Below are 16,749 nucleotides of genomic sequence, written 5' to 3'. Positions count from 1 at the left end.
TGGAAGATGAATGAACATCCCCACAGGAGCTCTGGTTGGGATACAACATCTCAGGGAATTCTCATTTAGATATCCTTGTAAGCATTAGTAAATGATTCCTATATTTAGGCAAATTAGTTTCTTCTTTCAATTTAAGGGTTAAGTACTTTTGAAGCCTGTTCCTTCTGCTACTTACTGAAGGAGAAGTCACTACTATAAGATTTTTGATCTGAGATACAGGATCTATATAAACATGGCCTCTGGAACCAGACTCAACAGATCTATAGAGAAATGGGGCATGCATAATTCCTAACAACTGACAAAAATTAAATAAGTTGGGGCTCTCAGAGCAGCTTCCATTAACAAAAAAATAGCTGTAAGCTCTAAGAGGAAACAAATTTTATCGAAATCACACACACACCCACACCCACACAACTATATATAGCAGGAAAAAAAAACTTAAACACATGGTCCTGTAGCACCTATATACAGTATATATATTTTGTTGGTCTCTAAGGTGCTACAGGAACCACACATTTTAAAAGTTTTTTTTTAAGTTACAGACTAATGTGGCTACCCCTCAGTCTTATGTACAGTGATACATTCATGGAAATAACCGCACAAGAGCTGGAAATCACCGAGTACCAGGAGGAAGACTAGATCCCAACACCACAAGTATTTATCTTAAAAAGAACTAAAAATGTAAGTTTTACACCAAGACAGATTAAACCCTCAGTAGCATTTACTGCTTAATATCTAGAATACTGCGTAACTACCCAAACACTGACTGCAAGTGCAATTATGCTAGAACAAGGCTACATTCAAGGCTGCCCATTGTGCGCACACACACACAATTGTTACTGCAATGGAAACTTCGAAATTAGTTCCTAAATGTTTAAGCACAACATAACGGGTATAACCTGTACACATAACAAAATACCTCATTATCCAATGTATGTTTTTAACAGCCAGCAACTGATTAGGCAAAAAATGTTACCAGTGTGGGCTCTAAATACCTTCAAGGTTCTATTCCATTGTGTGTAAACTTAACTTAAAGGCATCTGACCTCACTGAGATTCAAGTTCTTTAATGTGAATCCACAGGAGTTAGAATAAGATTTAAGAATACTTAATACTTTACTACTTCTCCGTGATATTTCTCTAGCCTCATAAGGCTTCAATTTTGTGGAAGTTTTCTCCAGAAAAATCCACCTTCAGGAAGGGATTATACATGAAATATTTCAATCCAACAGTAGTTCTGGAAGCAATGAAAACAGGGCAATGACTGGAACAGTTATTTTAAACTGCTAAATGGTAGCTGTAATTTCATCCTGGCAGATCTGCAAGAAGTTCAGACACCTTAGAACTGACAGAAATAGTGATTATCTGTTTTAGTAAGAGCAGAATATTTTAAATGATCCCATATACACACACTTTTGCTCACTTTCAATCTTCCATTTGCTCTGCAGTTCCCATGTGAGGAAATCACGTTCATCTTCAGAAAGATTTAAATGTATCAGATATGATCAGGAAATTGGCCATTAATTTTAACTTTCCCAAATTATTTCAAATCCAAATAGCAACCTATACAATATTACTACCAAAGAACTAAATATACTGCCAAAACAAACTTGTTTATTGATAAAATACAGGACTATGTAGCACTTTAAAGACTAACAAGATGGTTTATTAGATGATGCGCTTTCGTAGGCCAGACCCACTTCCTCAGATCAAATAGTGGAAGAAAATAGTCACAACCATATATACCAAAGGATACAATTTAAAAAAAAATGAACACATATGAAAAGGACAAATCACATTTCAGAACAGAAGGGAGAGGCGGGGGGGAGGAAGGTCAATGTCTGTGAGTTAATGATATTAGAGGTGGGGAAAGGTAGATGTCTGTGAGCTAATGGTATTAGAGGTGATAATTGGGGAAGCTGTCTTTGTAATGGGTAAGGTAGTTGGAGTCTTTGTTCAGCCCCCCGCGGAGAGTGTTGAATTTTAGCATGAATGACAGTTCAGAGGATTCCCTTTCAAGTGCAGATTTGAAAGTCTTCAGGAGTAGGATGCATGTGATTAGGTCGTTGAGACAATGTCCTTTCTGGTTGAAATGGCAAGAAACTGTTTTTTCTTTGTGATCTTGTCTAATATCTGTTTTGTGGGCATTGATCCTTTGGCGAAGTGTCTGAGACGTTTGTCCAATATACATAGCAGACGGACACTTTCGGCACATGATAGCATAAATTATATTTCTGGATGCGCAGGAATACGTATTCTTGATCTTATAACTCACTTGGTTAGGTCCAATAATGGTATCAGCAGAGTGAATATGTGGACAAAGCTGGCAACGGGGTTTGTTGCAAGGGAAAGTACCAGGGTTGGTATTAGTGTGGTATGTCCTGTGGTTATTGGTAAGAATCATCTTGAGGTTAGGTGGTTGGCTATTGGAGATTATGGGTCTGTCTCCCAGAGCTTCTTAGAGTTTAGTATCCTGTTCCGGTATAGGCTGTAGTTTATTGATAATGTGTTGGACAGGTTTAAGTTGGGGGTTGTAGGTGATGACAAGTGGTGTTCTATTGTTGGGTTTTTTTTTAATTGTATCCTTTGGTATATATGGTTGTGACTATTTTCTTCCACTATTTGATCTGAGGAAGTGGGTCTGGCCCATGAAAGCTCATCATCTAATAAACCATCTTGTTAGTCTTTAAAGTGCTACATAGTCCTGTATTTTGTTTCAGCTACACCAGACTAACACGGCTACATTTCTATCGCTATTGTTTATTGATAGTAACCTATTATTCCATTTCAGCTGAGGGCAGTGTTCTATCAAAAGGGAATTAAGCAAAAAAGTTATTACACAATATACCAAGACCATGATACAGAGTCCACTCTAGCACATTTTACTTCTATAACTATTGCACAAATCCTGGAGTCATGTTACTTAGCTACACTACAGGCAATATGAGATAAATTCTTTAGGCTACCACTATGTAAGTTATCAAACTGTGGTCAACAGAGCACTTGTTGATTATCTGTAGGCAGATAGTTGTTTTCCAAGGGTATGTGCTCTTCCTTTCTTCCAGTGGCTTTATTGCTTTTTAAAAGACAGCTATTACATAGCTTTCTAATAATACTTCATGTAAACAGCTGCCATGAACAAGTAAAATTGTTAATAGGAGGGCAGCTAGACTATGCAATCACCTCTGTTTTAAGTTTTGTCTGATACAAAGGGGTTTGAGAACTTCTGTTGTATTGCCGAGTGTAGCAAAGGAACCTGCAGTATGTATGACAGGGGTATATTTCAACATATAAGTACCCAAAAGGAGATCAAACAAACATTCCCAAAAATCTATTTTAAGAATGTAGCAGTATACATGACTGCACCTGCATATACATAATAAAGAATTAGTTTGAATTAAATATAACAGGGACATTTTTCCTCAATAATAACCAAGTTTTGGATTTTCCTTTCCTACAGGTAATAACTGAAATGGTCTTACTGGAATTTGAGGAAAAACTAGACAGTTACTTGGATACCAGTTATCTCAAGATATGAATGTGATTAGATGCTTAAGTATGACAAGTCTTGTTAACACAAACTTTGAAGTGATTGTCAAATACTTATCCACTGGACATTTTCTTTTAACTTCTTCAGAAATGTTGAGCAATAATCATACATTAAAATAAAGTGGACTATAAGTAATTACAGTAAACTTCTGATAATTCGGCACCTTTAGGACCCAGGGGGTGCCGGATTATCAGATATGCCGGACTATTGGAAGGGGGGGCTATGAAGGGTCTGAGGTGGGGTGGGGTGGGATGGGATGGGGGATGCCACCCCAGACCCCTCATAGCCCCCCCTTCTGATAGTCCGGCTCTGCCCCAGGCGTCCACGATTCAGCTGCTGCTGCTCAGTTTCTGGCAGATGTTCCAAGTGAGGCACTAGCTTCAAATAATTGTCAAAGTTGTGATTTGCCAATAAGGCAGAGTAGTTGGCCATCCAGAGTGCTAATGTGGCCGATGAGTATACCTTACGTCCAAATAGGTCTAAGCGTTTACTGTCCCTGTCCGTGATCGTGTTCTTGTATTGGGGGGCTTTGGCCCTCTGAGCAGCATTGACTACTAGCAAATTTGGATGCGGATGTGTAAAAAGGAAATCTGTTCCCTGAGGGTATGTTTACACCTGCACCCTAGTTCGAACTAGGGATGCAAATGCAGGCATTCAAAATAGTCAATGAAGCGGGGATTTAAATATCCCATGCTTCATTAGCATGATCTCGCCGGCGCACTAGTTCGAATCACAGCTGATTCGAACCAGGAACGTATTAGTTCGAACCAAACCCCTTGGTTCAAACTAACGTTACTCCTTCTCAGAGGTGGGCACTGACTCCCTGCATGAGCCACATTTCTTGAATCCGCGAGACCCCCATATACTGAAGTGATGCATTTTTTTTTTTAAATGAACTGCAGACAAATAACTATTAGAACTACTACTAAAAACTAACGAACTTTTGTTTGCTGACAGGAAAAACCTGAGGAGAGGTAGCTCGCTCCGCCTGCGACCAAGGACAGTTAGGAGGAACTGGCGGGAGCTGGACTGCGCACGATCAGAAGCGGCGCAAAAGGCACGAGATGCCAGACACGCATGCGCGGTCTGGCAGACTACTGTTGACAATTGTCCGACCTGCGGTACCGGGATGAGCCCGACACCTACAGTGGAGCACCCACAGGGACACTGTTCAAAGAAGAAGAAAAGCCTCTTTCAAAAGAGGCTTGTAGTCTAGACGTAGCCATAAAGTAATAGAGAGGTAGCACTGTTAGTCTGATCTTGGTAAAACAAAAAGGAAAAAAAATTATGTAGCACTTTAAAGTCTAACAAGATAGTTGATTAGGTCATGAACTTTCATGGGGCAGACCCACTTCTTCAGATCATATTCTGAAAGTGAATTGGCATGACCATATATAATAAAGTTCCATAAAGTGTGGAATTTCCAGGCAATTTTCAACATAATACAAGTCCAGAAAGATTTCAAAACTGTTGCTACAGTAACTCACTGAATCCATTCTGGTAATTCTCATCTTCTCCAGCGTGCACTGCCTCTAAAGTGACTTCCCAATGCAATTAGCTTTACTAGCAGTGCCAGAAAACAAGACACAGTATGATCTAAAAATAGCAAACTTGCCCCCATATACCTTAAATCCCTTGGAGGCCTGTGTAAAAACAAATGCTTACAAACATTTGACTGATTAATTCACTGCTAGTTCAAACCAGTTTTGACTACACAAGCAAACTATCAGTTTTATTTTACTTAAACATTTCTTGCTCATTTAAAGTTAATATGCTACTGCTTATTCCTATCTTTTCTATTTTAGGCTACTGAAGACTGTTAAAAAAAATGAAGTCACAAAACCAGAAATGTGGTATTTCTGCTTAAACTCATTTTAAATGTGTACTGTACATCTGATTTCAAATTCTGAATGGAACTGAAATAAAGTTACTGTAACCTTGTGTATATGTAGCATTTCTTGTTTTCATCAAATGTAATGCGACTGAATTAGGTGTTTTCCCCCTGACTTTTATAGCTGGGCTTTTACCTGTGTAAGTGCTATATCAAAGTTTTTGGTTTTCTTTTTAAAGAGAAAAGACAATGATTAATATCAGATGGCATCAAGTAAATGTACGGAATGACAATAGCTTTGAAAGCAAATTAAAATAGATTAATTTAGCTTACTGATCGTAGCTTTATTTCCTCAACCTTTTTCTTAAAGCATACTGTATACTTTTTTTCTACAAATTGAAATGGCATTTAAATTCAGGAGAAAAGTGGCATTTTTGGGTTGAGAACAGTAACAAGCAATGTAACTCATTAGCACTATTTAAGCTGTGAGTACCTGAAAACAGGTTTGTAAGTAAACAGTATCTGATTTATTTGACTGTCTAGTCTAGCTCATCACATTTTTTCAAAAATTAAAATTTATGAGGACCAGGACAACTAAAGAGCAAAACACTGCAGATACTCTGTTTGCTATCTCCAGTTAAGAAGAGTAAGTCAGCAACAAAGGCGAACATATGTCAAGTGTGCTAAACATTATTGAACAATGTCACACTCTTGTGAGTTCCACTACAGAGACAGCTGGGCAACGTAAGTTAAAGTTTTGGTTGGATACATGAATTAAGAACACAAAGCCTCTAACTGACCACCATCACCACCATTTGCTGTATGGAAACACTGAAAACTGACAATATTTCTAAATGTTCAGAAAGTGCAATTTTGGTGTATTGCATGTATTCTTATTCAGCGTTCATTTGGTGACTTTAAAGTACTATAATCACTGTAAAAAAAATATCAAAGGGGTAGTCGTGTTAGTCTATAACTTTAAAAATGAGTACAGGTTGAACTTCTAAAATCCGGGATTCTCTTGTCCAGCAACATCCGTTGTTCAGCAGGACCACAGATATTGTTGGACCAGAAAGCGCTGGCTGCCCAGTTGCTGAAGTAGGGAGCACATCCCCAGCCAAGACCTGAGCCAGGAGCACAGCCCTATTGAGGCTGGCGAGGTGGGGAGAGCAGCTCCAGCTAGGGCTAGCACAGTGAGGGAGTGCAGCCCCAGCCAGGGCTGGAGGCAGCAGGGCTGGTGGCAGTCAAGAGCACAGTTCTGGCTGGGGCTGGCAGTAGAGCGCGCAGCCCTGGTTAGGCCTGGAGTCAGTGGGGCCAGCAGCTAGGCGCACAGTGCAGGCTGGCACCATGGGGGGTTGCAGCCTCAGCCAGGGTTGGAGACAGTGGGGCCAGCCCCTGTCTGTGGCTGGCACAGTGGGGGGCGCAGCCCTGGCCAGGGCTGGCAGAGTGGGGGGCTGGAGGCAGTGACAGGCAGCCAGGAGCAGAGCCCTACACCTGGGCAGGGAGGCTTGACTTCCCTTGTCCAGCAAACTCCATGGTTCGGGACCACTCAGGTCCCAAGGGCACCCAACAAGGGAGATTCAATCTGTAGTCCTGTGCAGTGCTTCCTCCAAGCTGCACAGCTGACTGGGCAGGGCTACTTAATCACCTGTGAAGCTATGCTTCCACACAGCTTAGAGGAAATACTCATCCCGTGGCACCTTTGAGACTCACAAAAATATACCGGAACAAAGCACCAACCATGGCATGCAGGTCATTATAAAAGCAGCATATCCTCAAGCGTAGCACCAGGTTGAATGTTGGTTTCACTGCCATAGTTTAATTTCATGAGATACTGCTACTGAAACTTCAGACCCCTTGGACAGCATCCCCTATGCAACCAGCTCAATAGTTACTCACATCAGTAGTAGTGCCTGCAGAGCTGCTTCTTCCCATAGGCCCAAGAGATCTAATACCTCCTGTTTACTCCAAGCAGGGAAATACTTCTAAAGCATGTAACCAGCCTGGTCAGTTGCACACAGCAACAGTGCTGCAAGGTGTTCTTGCCAAGGTGGCCAATCAGAAAAGGCATTTCAGAACTATGCAGAGGAGATTAAAAAAGGAAAGTAGCCTCTAGTCTCCATGATACTTGGGCAGTAGCATTTAAAGGGAATGGGGGTATGTGGGACAGCTCCTGGAAGACTATTAGGGTTGATACAGATCATACAACATCCCTACATCTATTGCATTAACCTCAGTAGGTCAACCATGGCTCTTCAGTGTTCAGAGATTTTATTGCATTAACAAGGTGCTTACATCTATGGGAGACCAATTTAAATGTAGACACACAAATAAGCTGACATGAGGCAACCTAACTTTGTACTGCAAGGCGCAAGCATACACTGATGCAGTAAAGTTTGTCCAAATCTCTGAGGGTATGTCTACACTAGCTCGTTAGTTCGAGCTAGGTAGGCAAATGAGGGCAACCGGAGTTGCAAATGAAGCCCGGGATTTAAATATCCAGGGCTTCATTTGCATGTTCCTGGGCGCCGCCATTTTTAAATCCCCCTTAGTCCGAACTAACTGCCCGCGGCTAGACGCGGCAGTTAAACGTTAATTCGAACTAACCCCTTAGTTCGAATTAACTGATACTCCTCATTCCACGAGGAGTAACAGTTAATTCGAACTAAGGGGTTAGTTCGAATTAACGTTTAACTGCCGCGTCTAGCCGCGGGCAGTTAGTTCGGACTAAGGGGGATTTAAAAATGGCGGCGCCCAGGAACATGCAAATGAAGCCCTGGATATTTAAATCCCGGGCTTCATTTGCAACTCCGGTTGCCCTCATTTGCCTACCTAGCTTGAACTAACGAGCCAGTGTAGACATACCTGAAATAATAACTCAGGGTGTATCCAAAGAAGTGAACTATTAATGTTAAACCTAAAGATGACAAATCTAAATGTCAACATTGTTAACAATTTTCCTACTGATAATTTAGCAGAAATATTCAGCTAACGTAACAAATACACTCAACATATATGCATTTCATCCAGTTAGTTCTAATAGCTCCAATTAGCTATCAATATAAATTATATAATGCCATAAAAAGAATAACTGAAACATTCATAATACCTGGCTGTTTGCCCCATACCCAGCTCTCAACAATTGATTTAGCTCTACAAGTTGGTAGTGGAGTTTCCTCTTCGTCCTTCTTTTCTTTGTCATTTTGTTCTTCCTTCTTTGATCCTGCCTGGCACTCAGTACTGTCATCTAAAGAAATAAAAATGGAACCACTTAACCTGTTTTGAGAAAAAAAAATCCATCCAATTCTTTGCCCTAGAATACCTCTAACCTAGAGCCAAGAATGTCAACCTTTGTCCTCAAATTCATGATAGTACTGTAATTAAGAAAGAATAAGAAGAAACAAGTGCTGCTTTAGCTCCCACAGGTACTAGGTTTCACATTTCACTAGACTACATTGTGTCTTTTTTTAACCTAGAAATACTTAAGTCACTGTTGGCAGGGATAAGTTTAGTGTAAGACAGGAGGAGGTTGCAGGGCAGGGTGTGAAAGTGAGTCTGTACTATCCCAATGCTGCAAATAATGACTATGAGGGGGATTGCAGCAGAGTTCAGGAAACCTGCCCACTTTTCTCAGGGTATCTACGAGGGGGGAGGAGCATGGTCACTTACCCTTCCACCCCCCACCCGCACCCTCCAAAGCTTGGGGGACACCAAATTAGTAGGATAACAAAACTAAGATGATCTAGTGTCCTAAGAGCTGTGTCAGGGATGTCTGGGGTACACACACCTACAGAAGTCAATGCCATTACACAGCTGTTGCAAGCAAACCTTCAGTTATTGTGGCCACATGGAGTTTTCATGGATGATGGGGTTTGGAGCAATGTTCCCTGTAGGTTGAGTGCTTGGGCAGCCACTCAGGAAAGACTCTGGTTAGCAGGGACCCCTAGCTGGCAGCATGTGTTTCTATGGGTGGCACACATGTCTTGGTGCATATAAAATGTATTCTGCACATGGATGGAAAAAATTGAAGGGAACACTGATCTGGAGATGATAATGGGAGACAAGCAATAGCCAGGCAGGGCAGAAGCCCTTAATTGGGAGTGGCAGGATATAGCTGAGTACTCTAAAACTTATCCATTGAGTAGGAATGTGAATTTGAGAGACAGAACTGCTGCTCCAGAGACAAAGGAGGAGGAGGGAAGAGGTTAAGTACTATGCGATCATTGATGGTCAGTCAAGATTACTACAGGTTGGACCTCTCTGGATCTGGCAACCTCAGGACCTGACCTGTTTCCAACAAGGGGATTTGCCGAACCATGGAAGGTCCCTCCCCTAATGGCTCATACTGCCCTGATGCCCCCAGGCAAGGGCTACAGCCCATCTCTGCTGCTGCCCCAGTCCCCCAGGCTCTCTACTTGCCACCGGCTCAGCTGTTGCCAGGCCTGGCGCTCCACAGCCGCTTGGCTCAGCAGCCGGGGCTGGAGCTCCCTGGTTGCCACTGGGGCTGGCGTTTCCTGGCTGTGAAGCTCTGGCCCCATTTTGACCCCCCTCTCCTCCCCAACAGCAGCCCCTGTAGAAGCCAGGAAGCTCTGGCCCCAGCCCTCCAGCCCCAGCTACTGAGCTCCAGCCCCAGCAGCAGTCAGGGAGCTCCTCGGCTGGAGCATGGGCCAGAGCTCCCTGGCCACTGGGGCCAATACTCCCCCACTGTGCCATCCATCCCCACACCACCGACATGGGACTCGGAGCTGAGTTGCTGGTCCCCCACCGCACTCCTGCCCCACCACCAGACCTCCCCCTGTTCCTGAGCTTGAAGGTCCAGGAACTTCTGTGTTCCACCAGAAAGTCCCAGTTTAGGGAGGCATAACCTGTACTATAAAGGATAACATTTTGAGAGGTGACTACACAGACATGTTATTACTGTTGCCCAAGAAGGTATGAAAATTGAGCCAACAGGACGGTAAAATGCTAAGAGACCAAAGGCAGTCAGACATGTGATGACCAGGAAGCCACCTTCTTGATATATGTAGGCTTGTCTGTGTAAACCTCTGCAGTAAGAAGTCCAGCATTATCCAATATATGGATATCATCCAGAAGGCTTATTGCGTTCCGTGGCATGGCTTGGTTTGGTTTAATTATGAACAGCTTAGATCAGGGGTTCCGAAACTCACTGCAATACAATCCCCTTCTGATAACAAAAAAAAACTACAGGACCCCTGTGAGGAGGGACCAGAGCAGAAGCCTGTCCAAACCCCAGTACCCTGAAGTGGAGGAGGGAGACGACATCACACTACTCCAGAGGGACCGAAGCCGAACCTTAGCCCTGCTGCCCAGGGTTGAAACCTGCAGGCTTGCGCTTTGATCTTGGGCCTCCAGCAAATCTAACCCTGCTGACCTTATTAAAATGGTTGAGGCCCACTTTGGGGTCTTGATCCGTGGTTTAAGAACCACTGGCTTAGATTGAGAACATCAACACAAACTGGGATCCAAGGTAAAATACAACATTAACATATGGCATGGTTTGAGAGAGGACACAACAGGGGCTTGCTTTCTGTAATGACAGTGACATGTGCTTCTGGCAGGTGTGCTGTGGAATGCACATAACTGGAACCCTGCGTGGATGCAAAATTAGCATCCACATCCACAAAAATGATCGGTGGATATCCATATATGCGGGTATGTGTGGATATACAGCAGGGTACTACTTATAATGGTGGGCAGTTAATGAAAGTGGATGCTTTTGTATCATCTGCAAATGTAACAGCATTAAATGTACCTTGGGGCTTGAACAGCCCACAAACGCTAGAGCAGGCAAGAAAAGCCAAGAGCCCAGTTAATGATGGAATAGACCCAGCCTTGTAATACATGCACTATTCCTCCCTTGATGAAGCTGTGGAGCCCAGACCTGTGCGAGGAGAGAAACTGGGAGGGAAGAGGAATCTTTAGCAGTAGCCTCTGTGCCCTGGGAATGAGGGTTTGTTTTTTTAAACATCATAATTCTTTTACTCTGACAAGTCATTTCTGGAAATTGAGGTCTCCTCTCTCAGGCTAACAGAGAAAAGCAGTATTCCTAAAAGGCCAAACAATCGAGGGACCAGATTGAAGGAAGCAATAACCTATAAAACTTAATGAGTAGTGCCCTCCTATTAATTCAAGAACAGGAACACAAGAAAGGAGAAGTTAGATACCTTTGATTAAGAACCGAGGGTTTGCAATATTACAAAATCAGTGCTTAGGTCACGTTATCAGGATGAAAAAAAATGTGGAAAAAAGTTACCTTTTCTTAGAGGTAGTTCACCACTTTGTGCTAATTCTGTTCCAGTGTACACAATTTCGCCATCTTTCACCATTTCATTCCATAAGCCACAGAGTCCATCTCGTGTAAAAGCAAGCTGTTAAAAACAATTTTAAAAATAAGGTATGTATAGCATTCCTCACACTATCTCAAATAAAACTTTTGGAAATTCTGGTCAGCACTTCTCACAGCAAAATAAACGAAACCACAGCACACTTACAATTTAGTTGTCATACTATTAGCAGTGTCAGACTTTGCTCTACTACCCTAGTAGGTATGGCTCACTTTAGGATCATCCTACCTGAAAGAAAAGCTTCAAAAAGCATAATATTGATCAACTGACCTGCTGAGTCATGGGGGGCTGCTGAAGCATCCCACACTGCATTGTGGGTGGGAGGGCTGGTCTAATCTGTATGTGCCTGCTGAACCGTGGGTGGGAGCTGCTCCAGCCCACTGTGCAGTGTTGTGAGCCTGTCCTAGTTGCTCTGGCCAGGCTGGGCACAGGTTAACCAGTTACCAGTAAATATCACCCAGTAAAGATGATGCTTAACTGTGTAACTAGTTACCTGTATACCTCCCTAGTTTGGGGTATACTGACAAATCTAGAATGCTTTTCCAAAATAAAATTCATAGCTAAGGCCTCCTCTTGAAACTTTGTCTCTTCTCATAATTCTTCAGAATCACATTACAATTTAACCAACCAAAACATGAAAAAAACTTATCAAGTAGGTAATGCTACAATTATTTGAAATCAATGCTTCTTTAAGCTTTTCCTTCAGGTAGGTTCATCCCAATATGGATTTCAAATAATAATCCACAAAAAGCTAGATGGGGTGAAAGTTTTTCATGAAACTAAGTAAAAAGTTTGAACTCCAATGAAGTGAAAAAGTTTGCAGTAAAAGAAGCCATATTTGTAAGCAAATGTGTTATTTCACAACAGAGGTGTCATTTTCAGGTCTAATTCTCAGAAACATGAAAAATTTAAAATAGGTATATTATGGCTTGAGGTATCTGTAACAGATTAAATTGCCTTATTAGTTTCACAATATGGTTTGCCCTTCTGATGTGGCTTCATTATATTACAGTATAAAATGTGAGATGATAGTTAAAATAGGTTTACTAGTTTTTCCTAAAAGTCACTTAGTGTCAGCTGCACACTATGTTGAACTTGGGTGAAATTTACTGACTATGATGCTCATTACCAGAATTAAATTTTGACCATGACTTGATTAAAGCTTATATTCTTAGTACGTTAGAACCAGGTAACACCACAATGGACTTTACAGGGAGCTGTCTGAAAAAACAAAAACCACCAAAACAAAACAAAAAACTATCATTTTTAGCTTGGTTTATGAGATTTTAGGATTCTCTTATCTGAACACAGTTCCCCAGTTGCCCGTAACTACCCTCCCATACCAAGGAAGAGAACATGTTTGACTCACACATCCACCTGAATGATAACTACAAATACACTGTCTCTTCTAGCTAGTATTCCACTCTATATTATTTTTGAGAAGATTAAGGTATTTTGTTGAAATAACTAAACAGGTCCTTTTTTAAAAACAAATGCAAAATTGTATCTTCTATTAAGCTCTTAAATTATTGGAGTGTTACAGTGAGGGATGTCTGCTTCTACTAAAGGTAAAGTAGACTTTACCTTTCTTTTCTTTTTTTAACGACTAAATATTTGTAAACTAAAAAAACAAAAAAACAGTGGTAGCACTTTATAGACTAACAAAACATGTAGATGGCATCATGAGCTTTCATGTAGATTTATGTGCTTTGCAAAATGACGGGTCAAGTTTAGAATTCCTTCATACAACAGCAAGCCTGTATTTCAAAAGACTAAGTTCCACTACATTTATAGATGTTGCTTACAATCAAGATTTGTTTCCCAGATTCAGCTTCTGCTCCTCCTGTAGAACATGAAATCCAAAGTTGGTACTGAAAAACATCCTTGTCAACTCAGCCAAAAAACTGAAAATAGGCCAACTGTGTTCGGCTTTCATTATTTAAATTTTATTAGAGTCACTTCCTCGATATGCTCCATAAAGAAAAAGCTATTCTCAGAACTACATAGCCCCTTCTTTCCCTTTCAGAAAGAATAATTCTGTCTCCAGTCACTGTACATTATACAGTCAGGGTTCTTTTTTTGGGGGGCGTGTGGGGGTCGAGGTATTTATATCAAAGCTAGTATTGCATAAATAGCTTTTAGAAAGACAGCTTTTGCTATTGTTTTAGTGGCATTTAAGTTGCTATCGTGCTTCATTATATAAAAAAAATGAAGTAAACTAGTTTTTGGTTTTTTTGAGGAACAGACACATGATAGTGTGTGGCAATAAGCAAAGCAGCTGACTGAGGGGAGGACTATTGACACTGTTTTTAAACAGGTAAAATGTTTATAATAAATGTGAACAGCAGCCCACTCCTTCAATTAAACCAGAGCCATTTACCATTGGAATTCTAGTTCACTCCATGGATATTGAGCAAACATCAGCTATGTTTTGCTATTATGATACTCAAAACAAAGCCTGGTTAAGCAGTTTCTTAAAGTGGGGAATAAAACTACTAGCCTAACTTTTTTACCTTCCCCATTTAAGAATCTCAAAACATTTTATCAATAATAAATAAAGCATCTCAACATCCTTATGAGATGCATTAATCCAGTTATAACCAAGAGTATATAACCGACTTGCCCAAAGTTACAGCAAGTCAGCTGCAAAGAAAAGAACAGATATAGATCTGTACTTCAGCCACAGAACCATTCTTCTCATAATTTGCTCAGAAATGAGGATACTCAGCACAAAGGGACAAGCATTTACTCCCTTCTCTCCCAAAGATTTACTATATCCAAACATTTTCAAAGTGTCTATCCACCTGACGCTCAAGTACTGAGACCAAGAACTGAAGTTTTGTCCAGAAACTTTTTGGTTGAAGTCTACAGAAAGAGGAGGATGCTCTTCTGAGTCGCTGTTAGTAGAAACGGCAAATGTTCTGGGAACCGACACACCAGTAATTGGTTATGTAACCTCTGGCTCTGTAACCTTGGGGACCTTAATGCTGTGCAACTATAGTTCAGATCCCCGACATAGTCAGCCCATAAGCACAAGGTTTCACTGCCCGACTCTCAGCCTTCTCATTGCTTGTACTGTGACTCCAACAGCCCTTTCACTCCTACGTTTTCCAAAATATGTCCTCTGTGCTCTTAAGACACTAAAACCATTCCCCTTTAGTTCATTACCCTCAGAAGGTATGAAAACAGCCTCCCAATCAATGTTCCCACTAATCTTTTCCATCCATACGCAGAATAATTTTTACACACACCAAGGCATTTATGAACATGAACCACTAGTTAGGGATGTAACAGTATAGTTGATTAACCAATAAGCAAAAGCTTATAGGTTAATGCTATAGACCTCACGCATTTGCCCCCCATCCCCTGCCAGTCAATTTTTTAGCAGGCTGGCCAGAAACCCAGCTCAGTCCCAACTTGCACTGTGTCCTGGACCTACCCATGCTACGGCTCTGCATTTAAAGTTTATTAGAAGCAAGGCGGCCAGGCAGCCTGGCTCAGTTATAGCTTGTGTTCATTATCTAATCCACTTCACTGTTCACTGTCCTACTGCAAGGTATAGGTTACATAATGCGCACATATTTCTATATACACAAGTAGCTTCACAAACACAATCTGTACACATCTCATAATAGATATCAAGCTTTCCTAAGATATTACTGTATTATTGCACTATGAAAGTATATGAATTATGTGTTCAGTTGGTCCAAATGCTTGATTTGGGGGTTTAAACTAAAGATGTTAAAATGCGGTTAACTGACTAGTCGATGGAATTTCTGTCGACAAGTCAATAGCCACTTGTACATTTCAAAGGAGGAATGCGTAACTCCACATCCTGCTGGACCTGGGCTGCACGTGGGTGCCTGCTGCATGATGCTCGAAGCCCAGTAGGAACCCACTAGGAGCCCAGGGTCAGCGGAGGACTCCACAACTGACCCCGGGGCTCTGCGCAGGACTTCCCCCGAACTCACCTCGGGTTCTGGGGAAGTACTGCACAGAGCCCAGGATCAGCTGAGAAGTCCCCAGCTGACCCCGGCCCCTACAGCCCTTTTAAACACCACCTCCATGCATTTCAAAGGGACAGTGGAGCCCAGGGTCAGCTGGGGACTCATCAACTGATCCCAGGCTCCACACAGCATTTCCCCAGAACCCGGGATCAGCTGGGGAAATGCTGTAGGGAGCCTGGGATCATCTGGGGAGCCCCCAGATGACCCCAGGCTCCACAGCAGCTGCCCCTTTGAAATGCCACCTTGGAGGTTCAAAGTGGCAGTGCCCACACAGCTGTGCAGCTCTGCCACTTTGAAGTACCCTTTACCCCCCCTTTGCTGCCTCTAATAGAGGCATCAAGGACAGGGGGGAAATCAAATAGTGGACTAGTCAAAAAACTATCTGGTAAGCAAATGCTTATCAGATAGTCGACTAGTCTTTAACATCCTCAGTTTAAACCTGTCAAAGTTGTAGATAGTATGGAATGATTAATTTGGGGTGGGAGAGAAATCTGGTCTGCAATTCATGAAAGTGCAGAAGGGAATCTTGTTTCAAACTCTGCTGCATGAGGGTAAATTCAATTATTAATGTTTGTGAAGTTATGTAACCGCTTTGCAGCTGTCTTTGACAGCAACATCCAAGACAGGAAATAATGGCAGCCCAACATTCCTGACATGGGCTTTTAGCTTCAAATAGGGTGTAAAATCCTGCTTAATTGGTATAACCAGTTAAATATTATATGTAACTAATTAGCCAACCCACAGAGCTGGAGCAGCCCCTGCTGGTTAACCGTAAACAGTAAGCATCAGCCAGTAAGGGTGATGCTTATGGTTACCCATTCACGTCCCTCACTTCAAGCAAGGCAGATTACACCACTGTTTTCAGAGTGTCACTCCATGATAGCTTCTCATTCAACTGGGTTGCAAAAGAATCACCTCAAGTTTTCCCTACCTCAATAAGATATGATTCTGCCACTCTTCACAGGAGGGCACCCAGAAGGCCCAAACTTGGATCAAT

General features: G+C 41.9%; 1 protein-coding gene across 4 annotated transcripts in view; it reads right to left on the bottom strand.

The window, feature by feature from the left end:
• HERC2 (HECT and RLD domain containing E3 ubiquitin protein ligase 2) overlaps positions 1-16,749 on the bottom strand; it is a 200,367-nt gene that overhangs the window by 170,304 nt on the left and 13,314 nt on the right. For all 4 annotated transcript variants that reach the window (XM_075916267.2, XM_075916303.2, XM_075916286.2 and 1 more), the window contains exons 3-4: positions 11,655-11,769; positions 8,490-8,627 (exon numbers count right to left, since the gene is read on the bottom strand). In XM_075916267.2, coding sequence (XP_075772382.2) covers positions 8,490-8,627; positions 11,655-11,769 — 253 coding nt within the window. The remainder of the gene's footprint in view (positions 1-8,489; positions 8,628-11,654; positions 11,770-16,749) is intronic.

The sequence above is a fragment of the Pelodiscus sinensis genome, chromosome 1, assembly GCF_052426305.1.
Source record: "Pelodiscus sinensis isolate ZL-2025 chromosome 1, ASM5242630v1, whole genome shotgun sequence".
NCBI classification, from domain to species: Eukaryota; Metazoa; Chordata; order Testudines; family Trionychidae; genus Pelodiscus; species Pelodiscus sinensis.
This window is presented reverse-complemented; position numbering and strand designations above follow the sequence as displayed.